The sequence below is a fragment of the Rhipicephalus microplus genome, chromosome 1 (genome assembly GCF_043290135.1).
Source record: "Rhipicephalus microplus isolate Deutch F79 chromosome 1, USDA_Rmic, whole genome shotgun sequence".
NCBI lineage: Eukaryota > Metazoa > Arthropoda > Arachnida > Ixodida > Ixodidae > Rhipicephalus > Rhipicephalus microplus.
In genome coordinates, this window is record NC_134700.1 from 232,016,985 (window position 1) to 232,039,547 (window position 22,563).

Below are 22,563 nucleotides of genomic sequence, written 5' to 3' on the forward strand. Positions count from 1 at the left end.
GTATGTGTGAAATAATTGTTGGAAGTCCGACTGTGATAACTTATTTGCAAACTTGTTTTTTCCGTAAACGCGTGGTCTTCCCAATAAAGTTTATCAGTTATAAATCGCAGGTGGCTGAAAATTTGTCTCCAATTATTTTTGATAATGCAGTTCATAGAGTTTCATACAATATTGTATGAAACACTATGACGCAGTTGTTTTGAAGGTATACGTTTGCAAATGAACCTACATTATCCAAGTGCGCTTATGCACGTGTCTTCTCCACTGTGTTGATTCTGACAATACACTATAATTGTCTAGAAGGCTATGACGCAATAGACTTTCTAAGGGCGCGACCCGGTCGCTCGCCTTTGTAAACTCACGACACGGTTATGTCCGTTCCGAGCGCGCCGGTGTTACTTAGCGAAGACGCGGCTTAAGTCAGGCAACCATGTAGTATTTACGTCCGCATTTGCTACGGCCGCCGCTCTGCTGTCTCCGTGTCCGTGACCTGTCAATGCGTCTTGCGGCGTCATTTGTGAAGTGATGAGTCGAAGTTGTTGAAGTTCCTCTAGAATCAGCCTTCATCGCAGTTCGCCCAAAGCGTTGCCGTGATTCCGAACGGCTTACTGGCACAGCGATGAAATCGAACGGGAGCAACCGAGGAGCCCTGCGGCCACACTACGGCGGACGTGCACCTCCTTTCTTGCTTGCAGCACTCTTAATCGGGCTTGTGCTGATCGGATTCTGTTACTACAACTTGTCCTCGCAGTACAGTGCCTTGGAGGTGCAATACCGAGACTTGCAAGAGCGACTGAGGGCCATGGCGGAAAAACGCGAGTCCCTGGAAACCCGCCACGACGAGCTCAAGAAGACGCTCGAGGACAACTCCAAGTCGCTAGACGAAAAGGACAAGCAGCTATTGCAAAAGGAGCAAGAAAGAGCCGCCGTCGAAGCCGCGCTTCGCAAGAAAGAGGACGAGCTGATGACAAAGTCTCGTGAAGCCGACACAGCCGCCAAGGCGCTGGTACGCAAATACTTCGAGTTGTGTGCTGTTGTTGCCGCTGACTGGCGTTTCGTTTTCAGTCGGCATTTTGTTTATGCTAGTCCACGTGGCTAGCGCTCTGTCGTTTCGTTATCTATTGATGTCGCTTGCGTCGGCTCGACAGCGTTGAGATCTCACGCTTGCGACCCACCTGCACACATCTAGGCAGTAGCAGCAGTGTGTTCGACTCGCTTGAACGTAGTAACTTGCTCCTGATATTTCATGCCAAGTCGGAGCTGACCGGCTGCTTCTTTCCAGCAGGCGTGTAGCTGCCATATCATGACGGAAGTTCTCGGCGAATGATGCATTGTTTCTATTCGCATGATTTTCTGGTGACGCGCGTTTATGAGCCAGGTGGTGTGTGACCTGGGACATTTTAGATCGAGCAACTTGCAAACTGCGATAGCTCTTGCCCATGACACATTTATACATAGCGGAAAGCCGGACAATCAGTGACAGCATTGCTGCCTAACTTATATGCTCTTGCTCAAACCCACTAGAGCTCCTGCTCTTCTTATCTGGCTGTGCTGCCCATGAGTGAAGGGCTGCCTAGTTAGTTTTCTTCATAAGGAAGCTACGAAAGCAGTGCGAGCCAAGTTACTGTATCTCATAGATGTGGTTACAATCACGTGTTATGCCCTAGCACCAATCACCTTCACTTCCCAAATCTTACGCTTTGTCACAACAGTTATGCATACTTGCTGAACTTGACTAATGTATTCACATTTTGCATCTGTTCTTCATATGCTGTAAAATTCATAACAGATGCACCAAAAATGTGCAACAAACATTTACCCTGCATCAAATATAAGTGCTAGTTACTATAAGTTGTTCGTGGTACCTTCGTGGCCACAAATATAATGCATCACATTTGAAATAACGTAATAAGTTTGTATCATATAATTCTATACCACATGAAGTTCCATACCATTACATTGTAAAATATGACATAGTTATGGCATTGTAGGCAGAAGGCAAAACTTATTCACTTCCATTTACTAGAGGATTGACCTGGTTTCTGTGACAAACAACAGTACACTGCTACCTGTGGTATAAAGATGCACATGAATATTTTAATTTTGCGTAACCTTGCATCTATAAGCTGTAAGTGTAATTTGTGTCATAGATATGATGCAGAAAGCATTGCAAGTACAAAAAAAAAAGCTAACACACTGCAAAACATGATTAGTAAAATTTTTATGACTGTGCAATTTCGGTAGTGGTGCCTGCTAAATACAAAACAGCATATGGTGCTGTAGATCCCAAGTGCTTGAACATATGAGCCTGGAACATAGAGAACATAAAAGTACCCCACAGTTCGTGGAAACCTGTTTCTTGACGAAAAAAAAAAGACATTGTCATGGGTATAGTGCTGGCATAGTGCACAGTGCGAGGCTATAGATGGTTTTGCCAGAGCCTGCCGGTCTCTATCAACATTGTGCGGTCACCGGAAAACCACCCCTTGAAACTTCAGGTTTCGCTTGTTTTTGTGTGGTTTTAGTGTTTCTTGCTGGCCGCGGCTGCTTGTGTTCCGATGTTTTATGTGGATAAAATGATTCCGATGAAATTATTCCGACTCGAGCACAGCTGTGTCAAGCCAGGATGCAGTCTACATGCCTGAAATAATTTTATATGATAGTCGAAACGTTCTGTTTTCCGACCGATGACGATAGAAAGAACGCCTGCATCGTAGCGATCGCGCAAGAAAACTGTATCAACACTAAGAGCGTGTAGGTTTCTTCTGCACTTCATCAAAGGCAGTGCAAAGCTCAGCGCAGACTGATGGCACAGAGGCGATACTCGGACGTTAGACTAGTCGAAGGCGTTTGGTTACTGGGAACACATCATGCAGTCACTGTCGTGTTTCACCCGTGACAAATAGGTGTACTGACGCCTAAAATGCGCAGCAAAACGTGAAAGCTAACACTGAAAATCTATCGCAAAAGTGGTTATTTTATAGTTTGAGCGATATCAATTATGTGCACTGTTCGAAACAACACAGTATGCAAAGTACCCGCACCTGACATGAATCGGCACACAGTGTACGTCGGGGTGTGCACGTTTCATTGTTGTTGCATTTGATTTTTTTTTTGAAGTGACGCCGGCGAGTGGGCTCTCATCTGTGCGAGCAAATGACTCATCGCCTGTCTTTCTGCCGCTAATGAACATCGCCGCATTCTCGCTAATGTATCTTTAGGGTGTGAACATGGACAGTAAATTTAGGTAGGTTCAACTTGAAAGTTTGATTCATGAATAGCTTACACATGAGTAAACCATAATAGTTCGCGTGACCCTGCAGTCGCAGTTCATGTCATCACATCAGCACATTTTATAATTTCTCAGTCACATGAACACTTCGGATTGCGAGCGATTCCGATCGCCGCTGATCTCTTTAAAAGGTGCCCGGTAGGACACAGGCACAGAATTAAGCGTTTTGTCCTAAGGTTGTATGCTTAGACGAAAGCACAAATATGTTTGGGGTTCAACAGGAGGAAGGTTTCCAGTTCTAGTAGAAAAGCTGAATTGAACAACTTCACAATGAACCGAGCAACTCTTCTGCATGTCGACGATGTGGGTGCGCTTTGAAGATACGGACAGGGAAAAGACAAGTTTGCCCGGTTCGCGTCTTTAAAGCGCATTCACATCGTTGCCATGCAGAACTAACTGGCCCACTTAAGTTCGCTGACAAACTTCTCCTGCAGTTTATACATTTTCTGTTTGTATAGGCACGACCACTATCAGAGTTGACAGGAAGCAGGGAGCCGCGCTCATCGGAGCGCAACGACTGATATTTCGCACGGTACCCATCAACCACGTGAGCAGTGAGCCCCTTCATGTAGCCGCTAGACGTTGCTGCAAACACATCTTAAGGAATGCGCCAGAAATAACAGAGCAGCAAACGGAAACACATCACGAATACACCGCCGCAACCATTGAAAAAGCATTTCCGGAAGTGCCGCACCGGAAGTCTGCTGGGGTAGGCTGTTCGGCACAAGCCAGTTTATTTGCAAACACCGAAACCGTCTATACATTTTGTGTATACCTGGAAGCACCACAGTTGGATTATTATTATAGTTTTAGGTTTTGCCTACTGAAAGTTACGGGGTACAATACGCTTGGTCCACAATAGAGCTTTGTACAATAAAAGAATGCAACCAGGATGTAGGGTAGGATTGCAGCGTCCTGTGAACTTACCTGAAGGCTAGAAAATTTCATATTTCTATTGTTTTATCAAATCGAGGGAGAAAGTAGGGGAAATTTTTATGGGGAAGCCAGCGGTTAGTTGGAACTTTTCGTGTTGTGCTTGCTTACACTTTAGTGTGGGGAAGTCCTGAAGACAGCGCACAGTGTGGTGCTTTGTTAAGAGGTATTCCTTGACGTTGCTGCTTGACATCGCTTGGTGACATCATCACGTAACATTTGAGGTGGCGACATGATCATTGCGTCATTATGTAAAACATGGTGTCACCATTTGGTCACGGAAATTTGGTATGATTTTACTGCTAGATTTTTCACTGGCCAAATATAGGTGTCCCATTAAAGGGAGCACACTCCCTCAAAAGCTGTGTTTGTGGTTCTCTTAAGTTTTCTTGGTCATCCACTTTTGCAGGGGTGGGGTAGGGAGTGAAATATTCATTAAGTATCTATAAAGCTGTGCACAGTGCTTTAAGTATGCTCTATGAGACACACCTGTTATCAAAGCCTGCTAAAGGTTAACACTGCTTGTATATTATTTTTCTTGTTTCAGACTGGATGCCTGCAGAGGTTGAACGAGACTTCATCAAAGTTATCTGAGAAAGAGAGTAAGACAGTGCTTGGTGTACATTACTTTTAAATCTTTCTTTTAAAGAGTTGAATTTTCGCATCATTTCATGCTCCTTATTCACTAACCCCTGTATAATTTCCACATTATAAATGTGCCTTAATTGTAGCATGGTTTAATTTAGCTTGTGAACTATGTTATGAAAGCTGGAGAGTTTCATTTTCCTGCTCGATGTTTGCTACGTATAGGTGTTATTTTGCAAAGGCAGTTGCTGAATAAGCAAGAGTTTGGCTTTATATGACAACTAAACATATTTCTCACTATTAAGATACGGCAAGTACCGTGACACATACACATCAGGCAGTAGAGTGGTTTGTAATGAGCAACAAACATTTGTGAATGGTGTTCAAAGTGTGATGTTGTGACTCTAGTACTAAAATACATCTCTTTTCATATTTTTAATAGCGTCACTGGCAAAGCTCACCAGTGAAGTCGATGCCCTGAAGGCAGCTGTCAGGGATGCTGAAAGAAAAGCTGCAGCTGGTGTACAGTAAGTTCCTTTTTTTGCAGTGCTATGCATGTTGATAAAGATTGGGGCCAGGATGGATGCTCATTCTTCATTTTTTTGTACCCATGTCATACGAGCATTTGGAAGGCCTTCCATCCAATAGTATATTGACTCGATCACAAGCACAAGCAGCTACGAGGGACGGTTTGAAGGCCATTGAGGCGATGGTCTATCGAGTCGACAGAGCACTCCACAACTCTGTCAGAACTTCTACGGCAATAGAGTAACAAAAACGGAAACTACGCAAACGTTGTTGACATTTGGCTCATACTTCCGAATAGAAATAAATATTAACCACTAGGCCTTAAAAAAATACATGAGTGCATTATGAATTATTTTATAAAGTATTTTGCCACTTGAAATGTGTGACCTGCACACACTCGACAACAGCAGTGTACTTCTCTTCATTGCACTGTCTTGCCATAGTTTCAAAGCTGAACGAGTTAAAAACTAAACATGTACTCGTAACCACAAATAAACAATTCATCAAAATGTTTACGGGAATTTTGAGCACGAGAAAACACATTCACAAAACAAAAGGACAGGATGGGCACTACTTTAATCTCTTTCATTAAAATGTGTAAAGAAAAAACAAGAGACTGTGCTTATAAGTGGATTTATCTTATTCAACTTTCGATGACATGAACACAAGAATAAAGATCCACAGCGCCGCACAATTTTCGTGAAAAATGCCTGACCCTCTCATGTCCATCGAAAACTGCCATTTAGTAGTGCGAAAACTCAATCGAGTCGATAGAGCTGTGTCGTTTTGTTGGCCATCAACTGAACGGCCTTTCAAAACTGCCGGCGTTATATTCAGGTATTAGTCATGCGATATTGCAAAAAGCGAACCAAAGCAGTAGAATTCAAGGTGCCCAGCCTATAGATGACACTGTCACTGAAGGCTTACGGGGCGTTATAGCTTTGAACTGAAATATAATTACAAAATAAGTAGAAAGGGAAACTTGTTGTCTGGTGAGAGGAAAACCCGCTCTCTTCGCATTATGCCCATGTTTCACTAGCGATTGTACTGTGACGACTGCAGGTCCACTGTCCACTTGCTTGGGTATTTATATATTGGTCAGCCTGGGTGTGCCAGCCTCTGCCACTTGTGGCAGTCAGGGTGAATGTGAAACATTAGTTTTTTTTATGGCATCTCACAGTACTTCAACTTTAAGGATTAGGCTGCTGACCAATAAACTCTCGCATGCTACATAAAAGAGTGAAGTTTTCTCAAGTTATGAATGAAAGGAGGGTAATCACTAGAGAGGCTTGCTTTTGATCGACAAAAAATCCCATACCACATCTGGCTGTCTTGCTTTGTTGACATTTATATCCCATGCCTGTTTCCCCCGACACGCAAAATATCAAATTCAGGTTCATTCTCTTTATTTCCTGAAAGTGTCGAGCTGTGAATAAATGTCAATCATAGGTAAGCACAGAAGTCTTAATGTCAGCCAGACAGTTTGTAGTTGCGATAACTTGTAAGCCATGAATTATATTTTTAGAGCGTAGCTCTTATGTGCCCATTCCTATGCATTGAGCAGCAGCGCTCCTGGCATAAATGACATAGTGAATGAGGATGAAAGAGAGCCAATGTGGAGTTTGTCGATATCGCAAGCCACTAACATCTAACCTCGCTTTCCTCCTTCGTCGCATGCGCTGGCCCCCTCGGTCAGAGCTTGTGCATATTGAGGGCTCGCACGTGCACTGCGGCTGCTTTCGCTTGCTATAATGAGGCTTTCGGCATTTTGCTTTGTTCATGAGGTCTGCAGTGCACAGAGTGGTGGGTGTAGCACTCGTGCGTAGGCAGTTTCTGTGGCAACATATAACAAATGTTACATTGCTACAAGTGCAGTAGCCGAAGCGAAGCCGCTCGAATAATTTGCATTAGGGAGTATCGTAATCGCCGGTGAATTTTTTTCGAAACTATGTGTTGATGAAACGTATTTTGCAATAAAAACATGTTGCAGATTGTGTTGTTAACATTTCACAAATTTTTTAGGGATTTGTTCAGTCTTGGAGACCGTGATGCTCTTGCCCAACCAATCGTGTCTTGCAGCACTTTTCTAAGTAATCAGTAAATGACTCCATAAAAAGAGCTCAGCCCCACCGCGGTGTCCTAGTCACTAAGGTACTCGATTGCTGACCTGCAGATTGTGGGATCGAACCCCGGCTGCAGTGGCTGTATTTTTGACAGAGGTGAAAACGCTGTAGGCTCTTGTGTTCAAATTTGGGTGCCTGTTAAAGAACCCAAGGTGGTCGAAATTCCCAGAGCCCGCCACTGCGGCATCTTTCATAATCATATGGTGGTTTTGGGATGTTGAATCTCACATATCAATCAATCATTAAAACTGCTCATTGCCTCTCAAATCGACTGCTGCAAAAATTTTGGAATCCATCAAGCAAGAGCGGAATTAGAGGGATTTGTCACAAACCAAGTCCTTTCCATCTCCTTTCGTATTAGCGTGCGCGCTGAAGCTACATAAGGGGAAGGATGACTAAGGCACGAGAAGATGCGTCCTTTTGTCTTTGCTCATTATGAACTTCAAGCTATTCCTTTCTTTTTCTTTAACGTGAAGCATATTTTTAGTGTGATCATGATTGCATCCAGGCTTGTGGCGGCATCCTGTGGCAGCCACGGGAACTGTGCAGCTCACAATGCTCAAATCGGCCAATATCCATGGACGTTGTGCTTGTGACATAGTAGTATTGGGTATATGGCATCACTCGTCTATGGAAGAAGAAACGATTTCTGGCTGACTGAGAATCAGTTGTAAATTACAGGTTCCATGCAGCTCTATAATGTTTGGCTTGCATTCACAAGGCATATATTTAGTCCAGAAGTTTTATAAGAAGGAAACAAGCTTGCTCTATATGTATAAACACAGCATTGAGAAGATGCTGAAGTGCATTACAGCTGTGAAGCCTACAGAAGCCAAGTATGTGAACCTTTGGTTTTTGCTGGATTCCTGCTTGGGAATCCTTGCTATGGTGACTTACGAATCAGAGATGCTTAATCTTTTTTTGCTCCCTGTGGTTCGATTCAACCCTTAAAAATTACCAAGGCATGGTTCCACTCTGCATAGGTTACCTAGTTCAAACCATGGCAGTATGTGATCTCAGTTGAAGACAAACTTCAGAAAATGCATTTTGATTTGTGCTTTAACCTGTTGTTTGTTGTGATATAGGCTGTAATGATTTTTATTCTCGCTCGTTTTCCTTCACAGCCTCACAATTCAAAAGACAGCAGCTCCTGACATAAATCTGGCCAAGGAGTCACAGATGCCTGCCAAGAAGGAGGAGACTGCGAAGGAAGTTGCAAATTCACTACAAGATGTGGTGAGCGCTAGTGGCACACAAAGGCGCACTAACATCACCGCTCAAGCTACCAACGCACAAGCGACATAGACACAAGTTAATCATTGAACTCTACTATCACCATCACAATAAAGCTTCTTTCATTAACCGCATGTTTTGCATCTGAAATAACTGCAACCACTGCATGTTCTCTTATAGTTTGAGAAACTATTTTGACATATATAAAAACGTTTCCCTGACGACATCAGCAAACGTGCAGGTTGTTACCTTTTGTTTGCTTTTAATGCACAAAGGGAGACAACTCTGTGTATTTAAAAAAGCAAGGAAGTGGTATGTAACTATCAAAACTACATTTTTTTCTATGCACCAACCAACTCGCCCAATGTTACACTCTGCTAAACCACATTTTCTTTGTCTAGCATGTATAAACTACAGTACATTTGTTAACAGTTTTCAAAAGCGTAAATCTTAAAGTTTAACCGTGATAATGAGAGCATGAATGGACTAACAAAATTACTGGAGATTAGATATTAGTAGTGAAATCTTGGTAAATGAAAGGTGTTAAAATAAATTGCTTTAAAGTGGAACAACTTTTTGTAATTCACTTTTGTAGTTGTAGAATACCCTAGTATTCGTATACTAAGGTATGTTTTACTTAGTAAGTGGGACTACCTTTCCTGGTCCTTTCACGTCTTGTTAAATAATGTGCTGTACATATGTTTTTTTTTTTGTGAAGAAAACGCATTCAAATGATCAGTGCTTCATAGAAGATATTTTTGGTTTAAATTAAACATTGATAGAACGAAGCCGTGCTGTAGTAGCAATTTTGGTTAGAACTGTCGCTTGTGAGCAACAACTCTTGGGATTACGTCTTTGCTAGTCGGGCTGGCAGTTTATCCACATGGCAGATTACGATGCGCAGTGAATTTCTTTCGCATTAGCAGATTATGCATTATCTAGAACTTCCTTTATGTAATGTTCTATAATATGAAGCATGGTGAAGACAAGAGGCCTCCAGAATAATGAGTAGCACTATGCAGCTGTAGATGAAACACAGTGATGCTGAGGTACATACAAGGTCAATGCATACTAGTTTGGCCATGTAAAGGCAGCTAATACTATATCGAACTGTTTAGGGCATTGGCTCCTTTGTTACAACTGGGACTGAATGTATTCTAGTTTGATACTATCGTTGCAAACAGCTCAACCTGAAATCACTGACATTATAGTGATGTCATGACAACGCCGAACATAGCATAAATTACTAAGTGAAATAGTGTTGTCTGCAAAACTGTAAATGAAAGAGTAGCACATCTTTCTTTCAGGTGCATTGCCATGCGGCAGCCTTATTAATCTCGGAGAGAGAAATAAGCCATTATGCGAAGTTGTCACACATCTGCTTCCTTGCCATAGAAATCAAAACTAGCTTGCACAAACAAATGTGGCAGACATTTGAGTTATCATGGGCCTGCTAGTTCTTTGTTTAATCTTTTGTAAACAGATTTCGCCAACTTCATGGCCTGAATGGTTTTATTTGCTTTGATTATGGCTGACAGTTGTGTCAGTTAATAGCTATTTAAGTGCATGCATTGCTCTGCACCATCTTTCATCTTGAGTTTATGGGTTTTAGGATAAATATGACTTATTGCCACTTTTACCACTGATACACATTGTAGTATTGTGCAATTTAGTAATCCTGCTTATTCTATACTTTTCATAAATGTAGTACACACAGAAGTAAAGCAGTCAATATTTTATTCTGATTGTGTTAGTACTGTATTAAACGCCAACTCTGGTGATTTTTAGAGGTCATTGGATCTCAGTGAAATTTGATGGGTACGCTCCTATGCACATTAACATCATTTTTGCCAAATTACAGGCTTGAGAGACGTTTTGATTGTTTGCAAATGAATTTTAAAGATTGTCTCGACACGGCTCGCCTGGCTTGCCAGAATTATTGGCAACACTGTGTGTCGTCACGTTTGGCATGTGAGCGGAAGTGACGCAGCGGGTGGCAATGCTAATTTTGGCCGCTGCAGCATTTACTGAAGCTGGCCTCAAGGCGACGGCGGCGCGATGTTCGGTGGTGTTCTTCTCTTCTCCGTGGTGTTTGGCCGGCGCTTCGCTGGTTCGGTGCACAATATCTGTTCGCTGTGGATAAGTGTGTGATGGGTGGTAGTTGATGTTGCTTTGTGGGATGCACAAACCACTCACACAAGATGCAGAGTGTTTGCTGTCATGGCTTTCCACGTGACAGTGCCCTCCATGAGAAGTGAATCAGTGCGATCAGGCGGGACATTTGGCTACCAAGCAAAACGGCACGCGTGTGTTTTCATCATTTCTCTCCGGAGTACTATCAGGACAGCGTTTGGCCGGCGTCTGTCTGTTCATCCATTCGTGTGAGTGTCTGTCCGTGCATCTGTCAGTCAGTTTGTCTATCCATGCGAGCATGCTTTTGTTCGTGCGTCCGTTTATCTGTCTGTCTGTCCTTCTGCCTGTACGTCTGTCCGTCCGCCCATCTAGTGGACACTACAAGTTCCCCCATCTCGCATCTTTTCATCATATATTCATCATATACAATTAACGCCATCCAGGTGACATTCCAAGGACTAAACGAGAGATGGCTACCTACTACTACTACTACATACAACGTGGACGCATGACTCACGGCATAAGGAGCTTCGCCCCTAAAACGGCGAGGTAACGGCATCATTTGCGTCAGTCGTCGCTGTCGAACACCTCTTATACACTGTCAGTCACAGACATGTTAGTTGATCCTCAGCGCGTTCACCTTTGCTTCGAGCTAAACTCGGAACGTCTGCTTGGCCCGGCATTCACAGTTTTCATACACCGTGCCGGCAGGACCAGCATGCCTTGTACGACCTGCGGTTCTAGGTTTCTATCACACGTTACGTCATACGTAGACTGTGCGCTTCGTTTGGTTTCGGTTTCAGTATTGCACCTTTTCGCTTATTGAAAATTGTTCTCAAATGTGTTGAGCATTTCAGCTATTGGGCGCGTGACAAGAGTGTCTCAGAAACACAGAATCATCATTACCCTGATATGGTAAAAAAATCGCTGTAGTTGGTTTTTTAGGACCATTTTACCATAACCTATACTGGTTAAATATATATAGGTTTTGCCTCTATGTTTTTAGCAATTTCTAATCTTGAGCAAATATTCATTCTTTTCAAATAGTTCTTTGAACAATGAGATAGCTGATTTTAGTTTTTTTTTAATAGCAATAATGAGGAAGGCTGTCATTATACTGCCATCATGACCGTGTAACCTGTCAAAATGACTGTTTGCAGACGTGTTTCAGAATATGCATCTGGCTCAATTTCTTCAGATATATCTATGCACATTAGTGTTAGAAAGAGGAGCCGTAAATTCAGCATTGTTCAGAAAAGTCGTATCCTCTAAGTTCATTTCACTGGTAAGATTGTTTACTGGCTTTCTGGGAGCTATATTGCTGTGAATGGATTTTTATTGACACTGTGCTAAACCACTACACATGTGTTTGACAAGCAGTGAGAAACGCTGACTGGGTAGCCTAACATAGTTGGCACAGCAGTAAATGGCAGATCTATTTATTTATTTATTTATTGAAATATACCTTACATGCCTGAAGACATTGAGTAAGGAAGGTTACAGTGAATGCGGAAGTAAACTTGCAATGAACAATGCAGCTTAATAATAACAGCAGCATAATGTGGCGCAACAAAAACTAACAATTCAATAAGTCAGCAGCACTTAAAACAAGAGATTATAGCTTGTTCATGAAAATAAAAGTGAACATTTCACAACATAAAAAAAGCTCGAAAGTTAAACAAGTAAAACGATCTCATCAATATATCATCACGTAATGTATGCTACTTATCGCTTATTGAACTGAGGTCGCATGCATGTGCACAAAAGTGGCACGAAACAAGGCACAAAAGGGGCAAGCAGCCCTGCGAAGTTCAGCTTTTCCTTATGAAATGAAGCAGCTTTAGTTCCCATGTGTTTGGAAAGCATAGCACAATACATTGTGGACCACCTGCAGTTAGTGCTTCACGTTAAGGGATCATGATGAAACACGATGGGTGAATGTCGGAGGTGCTAGCTTCAACCACCATTAAATATTTACGCATCAATTGAACTACAGCAGTGAGTAAGAGTGCTCAGTGCTTTGTGCTGTTGTATGTCCTTTTCCCAGCACATTGCAGTCATTGCTTCACACGGTACATAAACAATATCGGTATGAACCCACTGGCTTGGAAAGGTACTTTGTGAGTAAGAGCTTCTTTAAACGTTTTGGGGGCTGCTTGACTTGAAGCACGTGCACACAATTTCAATTACCATCACTGCCAACTGTTGCTGCACGTATCACTTGTCTATTGCAACAAACACCATTAGACGCTGAAGCTGCTTGCACAGGCTTACTTGCTTAAAAGCCAAAATGTCTCTTTACTGAAAAAGCAGTACTGCTGGGATCACTTGGCATCACTCTAATCTATTGCCTCAATCAAAATCAGTACATGACTGGTAACTTCATTTGTAGCATTATTTTGCAAGCAAAATACCTTTACATTAGCGAGCGGTTTTAGTTATTAGTTTGCGACATCATGTTGCAGCCTATTTAAGGTCTTTTTGCTTGATGTAATACATCAATTTCCCCAATATTTATGTGCATTATCTCCTTTTTTTGTGATGTGCTGACCCATTTGCATATTGTTTTGGTATGCTATTGACTATGTCTACAATGTGTTTTAGCAACAAGATCCTGATGTGAATCCACCAGTGGATGCTGGCCAATAGAGAGTAGGAAGACCTCAGCGGGTGTTGAATGTGAGCACAACTTGATGTTTTCACAGTTATGTTGTATGTTTCCTTAGGAGCGGCCGCCCAAAAAAAGTTTGGAATCATTTTGTCCTCTTTCAGCAAAGATTAATTATCTGTTACATGGACTTCCAATGCCTCTAGTATGAGTAGCGAGCTAGTTTGAATTGTTTTAGATTGAGAGTCAGTGCATAAGCGCGCGTTAGAGCTGACTGTTTCCAGATTCAAGCAAAACATGGTAACAATCATGTTCTAAATACAGTTGACGTCCCATATCCCGGACGCCCGAAATTCCAGACATGCCCGATTTCCCGGACTCATCTGTGGCACCGTCAAGTTACCCATAGAGTTAATGTATTAAAAAGTTTGAAGTTTCATAAGCTTATACCCCTTTGACATCTGATTTCCCAGACTTTTTACTGTTAACCACCAACCCAAAGTCACCACCGATGCCGCCGTTATGGATGTTTTCATATCATCGAACCTGCCATACTCGCATCGCAGGTATAGCCAGCAGCACCGCTACAAACCGCCGCACCGCGCCGTGGTTGCCGTAACCTTGAAACTGCACGTGTCAATCCGTTGCCAGCAGTAGCTTAGCGGCTTAGTCAAGCCAAACCTCACTGTGTTCACTCAGGTGTTGTTTTGTCAGCTCTGCGGTCATGTCTGCGGTTGATCGTTTGCTGCTGCGCGCTATCTTCAATGATCACATTTCCCAACTTTCAGCATTCACCGAGTTCCTCGCTGTTTCGTGCTGCGCTTTTCGTCGAGCGGATTCACCGTTTACAGCGATGGCACCAACGGCTCCTTCGTCTTCGTCTACGCCTTCGAAGTGCACAAAGCCCTCTCGTAGGCTCATGATGGAGAAGAAAGCCGCCGCCATTGAACAGGTCCAACGTGGTTGGTGGCAGACAGAGGTGGGGAGGCAGTTCGGAATTTCGAAGCAAACTGTTTCGGACTTCATCAAAAACAATGCGAAGATATTGGAAGTGGCTGCCAAATCAATCGAGGCTTAATAGAAGAATGCGAGCCAGTGTGTTTACCAGAAGCTCGAGGAAGTGCTCGTTGTGTGGCTCAATGCCAAGAAAAGCCCGGTGTCAGGCGACATTCTGAAGCAGAAGGCAGAGGTTTTCACACTTGAGATGGGCGTGAAGGACTTCAAGTTGAGCGATGGATGGCTTCTCAATTTCAAGAGCCGCAATGAATTGTAGTTCAAGAAGATGTGTGGGGAAACTGGTGCCGTCAACGATTCCGTTGTCGCTGTATATCGGGATGGAAAGCTGCAGTCCTTGCTTCAGCAGTTTCGCCTAATCATATTTCCACTTGCGATGAAGCTGGGCTGTTCATCAAGCTGCTGCCAGAGAAAACGCTTGCGTTTGCTGGGGACCCCTGCCACTGCGGCAAGCACAGCAAGGAGTGGCTTACTGTCCTCGTTGGCAGCAACTTGTTGGGAAGCGAGAAGCTTCTATTACTAGTAATAGGCAAGTCGAAGCATCCAAGATGTTTCAAGAGGGCAGTGACTCTGCCTGTTCTCTATGAAGCTAACAAGAAGGCGTGGGTAACGCAGCAGCTATTCGAAGTTATGTGCGCAAGCTGCACAAAAGGTTCGAGTAGATAAATCGAAGAGTTCTGCTGTTTGTGGATAACTGCACTTCGCATGGCCACATCAACGACCTGAAGGCTGTACAGATTGAATTTCTGCCGCCGAACACCATAGCAATCCTGCAGCCCATGAACCAAGGCGTGATTCGGAACTTAAAGCATCATTACAAATCACGCGTGTTCTGCCGAATGGTGCTCTGCTCCGACAACGGGAAAAGCTACGCTGTTGACCCCACGTTGCCGTCGGTATGCTAGTGGAATCGTGGAAGGGGCAGTTACGCAAGGGACTCTGCGGAACTGTTTTCGCCACGCGTGTTTCACATAGGACGCCGAGACGGCCGTCTCGCCCCAAATGGACAGCGTCTGTGACAAACTGCCACCCGCGGATGTTGCCTTCGACAGTCTGGGTGCTGCCAGCGTGTCGATTTCAGCCGGGATAACCTTTGAGGGTTTGGCCGACGCTGACAAAGACGTCGAGCTATGTGCGGACTTGACTGATGACGAAAGCATTCGTCAAGTTACGGAGGATTCCGACGGCACCGACAACAAAGAGCCATCTCCTACACAGCCAACAACTCGCTCGGAGTTGACGTGGGCACTGATGACAATGTCATCAGTACTTCACTGGCAACTTCATTTGTAGCATTATTTTGCAAGCAAAATACCTTTACCTGTGTGTGACAAACAGCCATCCGCGCATGTTGCCTTCGACAGTCTGCGCGCTGCCGGTGTGTCGATTTCAGCCGGGATAACGTTTGAGGGCTTCGCCGACGCTGACAAAGACTTCGAGGTATGTACAGACTTGACTGATTACGAAATCATTCGGCAAGTTACGGAGGATTCTGACGACACCGAAAACGAAGAGCCATCTCCTACACAGCCAACAAGCTCGAAGTTGACGCGGGCACTGATGACACTGTCATCAGTGTACAGCGGCAACATGACATTGACTGAAATTGAGGCAGACGTGATCGCAGGCACACAGAACGTTGTGGAAAAGAAAATAGGTGATTTCTTTGCGCCCAAGTGCTGACCTATGACGTAGCGCCGGCCACGTCGGATTTTTTTTTTATAAACGGCTATTTTCAGAGCCACCTGAATGATGCATTGGCTGAATTACAATGGGAATCTTGTACTCCGGCCATTACCCTCTTCGTCGGCAAAAAATACTTACAAAAAAAAGGTGCGTTTTCACATGCCTTCGTTTTTACAGACGTTTTCGCAGTCCCTTGATGGTCCGGGAAATCGGACGTCGGCTGTTTTAAAATGCTAAGTCATAAATATTCTTTTTTCACATCGTACTAGCCTATATTTGTTGGTTAATATATGTGGCCTCAAGTCAGTGAGTTATAGCAGGCATAAAATAGCTTATTGCTGTAGTTTGAACTGCATATAACATGCTGTAATTGTCTCTTTGCCTCAACAGGGAATCTCCATAAAACTTCCCTGACAAGAGAATCAAAGGTGAATGGCGTAAGTGCAGAGCGTCCAGGATGGCACAATTGCTCCGTCTCTTCGATCACTCATTTACCACTGCTCGCCATAATGCTATCATGGTGAGGTGAACCTCACAGATCTTCATTATTTTTATCTGGTTCCGTTCAGAGCCTTGTGCATTAGGTTACTGTGTCCTGTTGGAGCAGGTTCGTCATTGTAGTTGAAATTATCGATGCTACTTCAAGGCTCACAACCCAGTTCACTGATTTACTGTGTATGTATATTGCCCATCATTATGGCAGTGCTTCCAATCTCAGCCTAATCAGGTGTGTAAACATTTTAGATTATTTCCTTGTTTGCCACGTTTGAGCTACACTGCCGGTGTAAAATGGATTATCATTCCGAGAATAGTACATTGAATATATATTTCTTCTTCTTTAGTTTTGAACCTCATTATAGAGAAGCAGCATATGTAGCGAAAAGGGCATTACGTACCTGCCAACTCTCACGAATTGTCCGGGAGACTCCGGAATTCGGACCTAATCTCCCTTTTGTATGAATGCCACCTCGAATCTCCCGAAAAGTATCTACCACAGGAGAGATTTTTTTTTTCTCTTTTTTTTTAAGAATATGCGCATACGTCAGTCTTTCCCCTGTGGCAGTGGCAGTGCTGCGGAAAAAGACTCGCTGCTACACTTCCAGTTTTTCATTGTAACCATATGGTAGAGTACCACTGAGTACATTCTACTATAGGCACCGCGCATCTGGGCTATAGTGAACTATATCCGGGCGAGGTCTGGCCCACGAGAAGCGCTCGCCACCACGCTCACCACCAGAAGACGAGGGAAAAGGTGCAGTTTCGTCGGAAAAAGATTGCCAAAAAGTGAATGACTTTCAATTTCTCGACTCTTCAGAGATTACCATTGGATGCCAAATCAAGCACCAAAGACATTTACTTGAATTTACCTCAAATTGCAGCCTCATTACTCAGGTCCATTCAGAGCCTGTCTATGTAGTTATTTGGGCCTACTTGCAGCCGTGCCTCTCGCTACTAGAACCAGCAGATGTTGACGTTGAAAAGTTCAGCATATGTCGTGTGTCTGATGCACTCTGTAATGTTTCTGTTCCTCTGTGGTACAGGTCATTTTCGCTGTGAATTGAGTCCGCTCATGGTTGTAAGCAATTTTATTAAACAGTCAGCATATTGATTAGTAAGTGAATTGAATGGCATTTCAAAGGAGTGTAGGCACCAAAATTTCTTGACAAAGATTTCAAAAACTTCTGCCAAGAAGTGGAAAACATCCGTGTGACGCCATGAATTTCGCGTAACAGCGATGTGATGTAGTGTGTCTAAGCTGTTACATCAGTAAGCAGAAGCGGTGTCTGCCATACTTCACACGGTGCTTCCACTTTGCTGCACCCATATTACAAAATGCACATGTGCGTCTCCCAGCACCAAGACCATGTCGGCACTGTTGTCGGATGAATCTGACCACGAGCTTCTGCCCAGACAAAAGCAAATAGAGATGGATAATGAATGTGTTTTTTATCCCTTGGCATCGGATGCTGGAATGTTCTCATGAGAGTGGTCGCTGTAGTTCAGCTGTGATACGTATTACCTAAAAATTGTCAATCAAATTTGCCATACACATATGTCTGGTGTCACACTTGTTGCACCTGTTCTGACAGTATACTGATGGGTATCGCAAGATGTGTGGAAAGGGTGCCACGTTTTATTTCCAGATGTCGAAATTCAGGTAAATTAGCCTTAATTACTTTGTTCTGCCAAAATTCGTCACGGCATTTCTTGCTAGCATGCGGAGCTCATACTACAGCCATTTTTGTGTCGGGATACCATCCAAATTAGTTGTTCACACTCCTTTGAAATAATCTTTCGCAATTTATGGCTCCAACAATAAAATCTTTCAAGATTTTAGTTTGGCAGGTATGCAGGGTAAAAGACATGTTAACATCAAAATTTCACATTTAAAACTGCTTTGTCGTAGATACAAAAATATTCAGGCAACAGTCATAATGACCATAACCCAAATTTTCAAATGCGAAGCTGCCTAAAGTTTCAGTAGTGAGTTTGTGCATGTGTAAGTGCTCAATTGCTTGAACGCTTTAGTCCTCAAATAAGTGCCACTGCTTGATGTAATGAGGTTCATTTTGTATTCCTGTGCGTATCAGAATCTCACCTCGTGTATAATCTCATCTGTCTACATATTTGAATGCAGTTATTGCGGTGTTGATGCAGTGTGAAGTGTTCTTTTGTATGCTTTCCATCTTTTTTATGATGGTTATGTGTGATGTTTTTTTCTGTTTTAAGTGTCACAAAATTTACAGCCATCTGCACTGTATCTGTGCAACCCATAATGAAATTACCGTATTGCTTTTATTTTATTTATTCAAAATGCTTGTTACAACTATTGTGCTACACATTGAATTTGCAGGTTTTTTTTATTACGTTTTGTCACATTTGCCAGTGTTTAGTGGATTTTTTAAAAGATTAATGGTAATCTAAGAGCTGTGTCAGAGAATTGCTGTTCTGCATTCTGCGAAAAATATATAGGAGTCGCTGTTACCGTAATAAAGGTTAACAAACGAGAAAGGTGCAAAAACAAGAGATGGTTGGAAAAACAACACCTTCGGGTTTCCTACACCACCACGTTGTGACGTCATGGCCTTCCACTGTGTTTCATTTTACATAAGTGGTTTTGGTTTTCAGTGATGATGACGCCTTTTTCGTATTTCCACTTTTGCACATATATCGCTCATTTTGTTGGCAGTGATGAATGAGGTTTTCTTTCGTTTAAATTTTAATTATGCATTCTGCTTAAAAGAGCCATTGATTAAGCAAGTTTTAGGAATATTCGCTGGAACACTACGTACTGCCAAAATGGCAAGAAAAACAACAACACATGAAAACTTATTGCATCATATTTACGTACCAGGGCTAGGGCATTTGCACAAAATGAAAAAAAAAAAAAATAATAAGGGAGGAAATTTGGGCTTTATGTACTGAGAGTCAATGTCTTGCCACAAGATTGTCAGAAAATAGAATTTCGCAAAAGAAAACAAAAGAGATTCAGTGTTTCTCATCGTGTGATACACTGTCGTTATCTTTTCTCAGTATTCTCAGCAACATATTCAGTTGCGTTGCAATGCAATCATAAAAATGCACATTCCTGTAAGTGGAACTGTTACGTTTGTGATCGTCGTCTTTTATTTTTTTCATTTACACATACACTTGCTTTTCAGAGTGGAGTGATAGCAAAGCACTCCAAAGTGTTACAGAAACACCGTGCAGTATACACTTGGGTCTAACTAATCTTGCTCTTCTGCTTGTCGAAACTTGCCCAGTACCTTTTTTTATCTGCAAGTCTTTTCAAACTTTGTTCCTGCATTTATATAAACTTCCATTTGGTAATCAATTGGAGTATAGATTGTGTGATGAGAGTTTGGCATGTAACTATACGTTTTTATAGGTCGCAGGGAGCAATAGGGGCTACCTGAACTTCTGTGCTGGTTTGTGTTGTTTACTGTTTGCTTCATATGTGTTTAGAAAAAATACGCAATTTGTTTATTTTGAAGACAAGAGCCTACTATTGTAATCAGGTCAGATAAGCTTTTTTTTTACACCAAATACCATGCATTATGAAGTCTGGCCTGCTTAGCAAAATACATTGTTTTAAGTCATTACATTTATGCTGCCAGCAGTAGATTCAGGCTCTTTGGTTGAACAGAACTAGAACACAAAAGTACAACATTATCACTGTTCTTACTTCCTTGTTTGACTTTTACACTGTTAGTACTAATTCTTTTATACTGTTTTCATTTTCTTTGTGCGCTCACAGGTGAAACAGTTGTGACCTTTTTATTTTAACTACTATTAATACTACTATTTGTTTTCTGTCTAGGGACTTCTTTGCACTTTAGTAGTTGGTGTTATAAGAGCAAATACGGTAATACTGATGGTAAGAAGCAGTGGCCGTCAGCCAATTAACGAGCTTTTCTCTTGCGAGGCTGTATTCAGCTGGCATCTCTCAAAAGAGGAGAAGTGGAAGCTATCATTCCAGAATACAGCCATGGCTATTCAGTCATGTAAAAGTGTCATTTTGTTCACTGCCTGAATTTTCTCTTTACCAGGGGTTTATATGTTAGGCTTGAACAATGTCTCTGTTGCTTAAGGCTCATTTCCTGCTTCAGTGATTCACCGGGCTGGCATGAAGCTGCAAGGTGGTTTAACAGAAAAATTTGCTTCCAATTGTCCTTTCTTTGAAAAGTCTGATTTACTGAAACTAGCGCAAGTGCAATGCTCCAGGCATGGTCCTGCGTGTGCCACTTTTCTTGTGCCCCCCACCTGGTGTGAAGTTTTTTCTTTTTCTTTAAAAGTTTGGTTCCTGTCATTAGGTTCAAACCTGCTGTAATGGCAAAACTGGTTTGGGAAGCGGACACACTATTCTGCAATGTTAATGGTATCAACCTGAATGCTCTCATTCACTTTGTGAATTGCCAAGCAGGAAAGTTGAGCTTAGGTTTTGAATGAGTAACACAAGAAAAGCTTTCTCATGCAGAGAATTTCTAGAGTTCACTAGACTCTTTGCTAGCATCTCTGTTATGGCAGTTGAGAGAGAGAGAAAGAAATGAGCGAGAGAGACAGGGAGGCGGTTGAACAACTTGTCACACTCAAGAGGTCTACAAGATAATTTCTACCACGGCTTACAGTACACATTAGGCCACATTTTTCTCGCATGTCTTCCTTGTCCCTTTTGCAACTGGAACACTTTGAGCAATTAGAATGGGTGTTATCGCCGATACTACAGCAATATGGTGCGTGTTCCTTTGAAGTGTCACACGTGGAGCACTTTTAAACATGTGCAATTCTTTTTATGAAGCATGTACTACTTGATTTGGAGTTGCGGCTTCGCTTTTTAATGAAAGGCATGGCAATCACTCCAGCCCACGTGTTTAATCATTTCGGCGTGTTTTCCAAGCTGTAATAGATTGACCATCTTTTGCAAAGTTAACGAAAATTCTCTGAAGCAGGGCAGTGTCTTGAGCATTTTTGAAGAATATGAAGAAAGGTTGACATGCTACAGTCAAGTACATCCGCTCTTTTGACCGCGAGATAACCTTTCAGACTAGGCGGCAACTTTTCTTGAAAGCACTGTGGGCGCTGTCGAACTGAAGCGCATGCCTGCTACGTTGCCTGAAAGTAGTATTTAAGTTTACTGATAATTTTTCATTGGCCTTACTGAAATAAATGCTGCTTTGTTTATTACGAGACTAGGGACAGTTGCGAGAAGTCGTAAAACATACTACAGCTATTGTTCACTTTACAAGAATGCCTTCTTTTTCTTTCCATTTCCGAGACAGCACCTCCTTTTCAGCATGTCAGTTTTCCAGGCTGAACATGGCGTCCATTACTTAGTGGGTCAGTCATCGTGCAGCTGTAGACGTGCTGTTTAGTTCTCAAAGAAAAGTATACCATCAATAGACACTAAATTGTACACGGAACAGAAAGAATTCTTTCTCCCATTCATATATTTTGTATTTAATTTTTAAATGCATTGTTGATGCTAGCAGCAAAATTGAAATCAACTGCAACCGTACTACTTGAGGATCAACGTGAATGTACGGAAGTCGCGCCTTCGTAGCCTTCGCTCTATAGTGCCAAGATAAGCTGTCGCCGATTGCGGTAGAGTGCTTTGTGCCGTAGTAATGAAAATGAATGGGAAGTTCACGGCGAGACACGGTTTTTCATTTTCACGATATGTTTTTATTTCCACGCTACATGTGATAAAAAGTGCGTTAATGTTATGTGAGCCAGTCTTCCAAAGGCCCAGGGACTATGAAACAGTGATTGTGAGTCAAGGTGTTGCCATCCAGAGGCAAAACTCGCATTTGTCACTCAAACAAGAAAAAAAAAAAAAAAAAGCCACCAAGCTTCTCAATCAGGACACTGTAAATCTTTGGAAAGACAAGAGAGTTGTACTGCTGTGCAGTGTTGTATGAAATAGAAAA

The 22,563-nt window shown here is 42.5% G+C and overlaps 1 protein-coding gene across 2 annotated transcripts; it reads left to right on the forward strand.

Moving 5' to 3' along the window:
* The first annotated feature begins 464 nt into the window (after positions 1-464).
* Positions 465-16,706, forward strand: LOC119159546 (uncharacterized). 2 transcript variants are annotated; one of them, XM_037412349.2, is made up of 6 exons: positions 465-1,006; positions 4,773-4,827; positions 5,253-5,337; positions 8,586-8,697; positions 13,432-13,506; positions 16,526-16,706. In XM_037412349.2, the coding sequence occupies exons 1-5, from the start codon at positions 620-622 to the stop codon at positions 13,474-13,476; spliced, it is 684 nt and encodes a 227-aa protein (XP_037268246.2). In that variant the 5' UTR covers positions 465-619; the 3' UTR covers positions 13,477-13,506; positions 16,526-16,706. The 2 variants fall into 2 exon arrangements, with proteins under 2 accessions (XP_037268246.2, XP_075747706.1); XM_075891591.1 differs by lacking the exons at positions 13,432-13,506; positions 16,526-16,706 and having other exon boundaries at positions 8,586-8,828.
* The last annotated feature ends 5,857 nt before the right edge of the window (positions 16,707-22,563 follow it).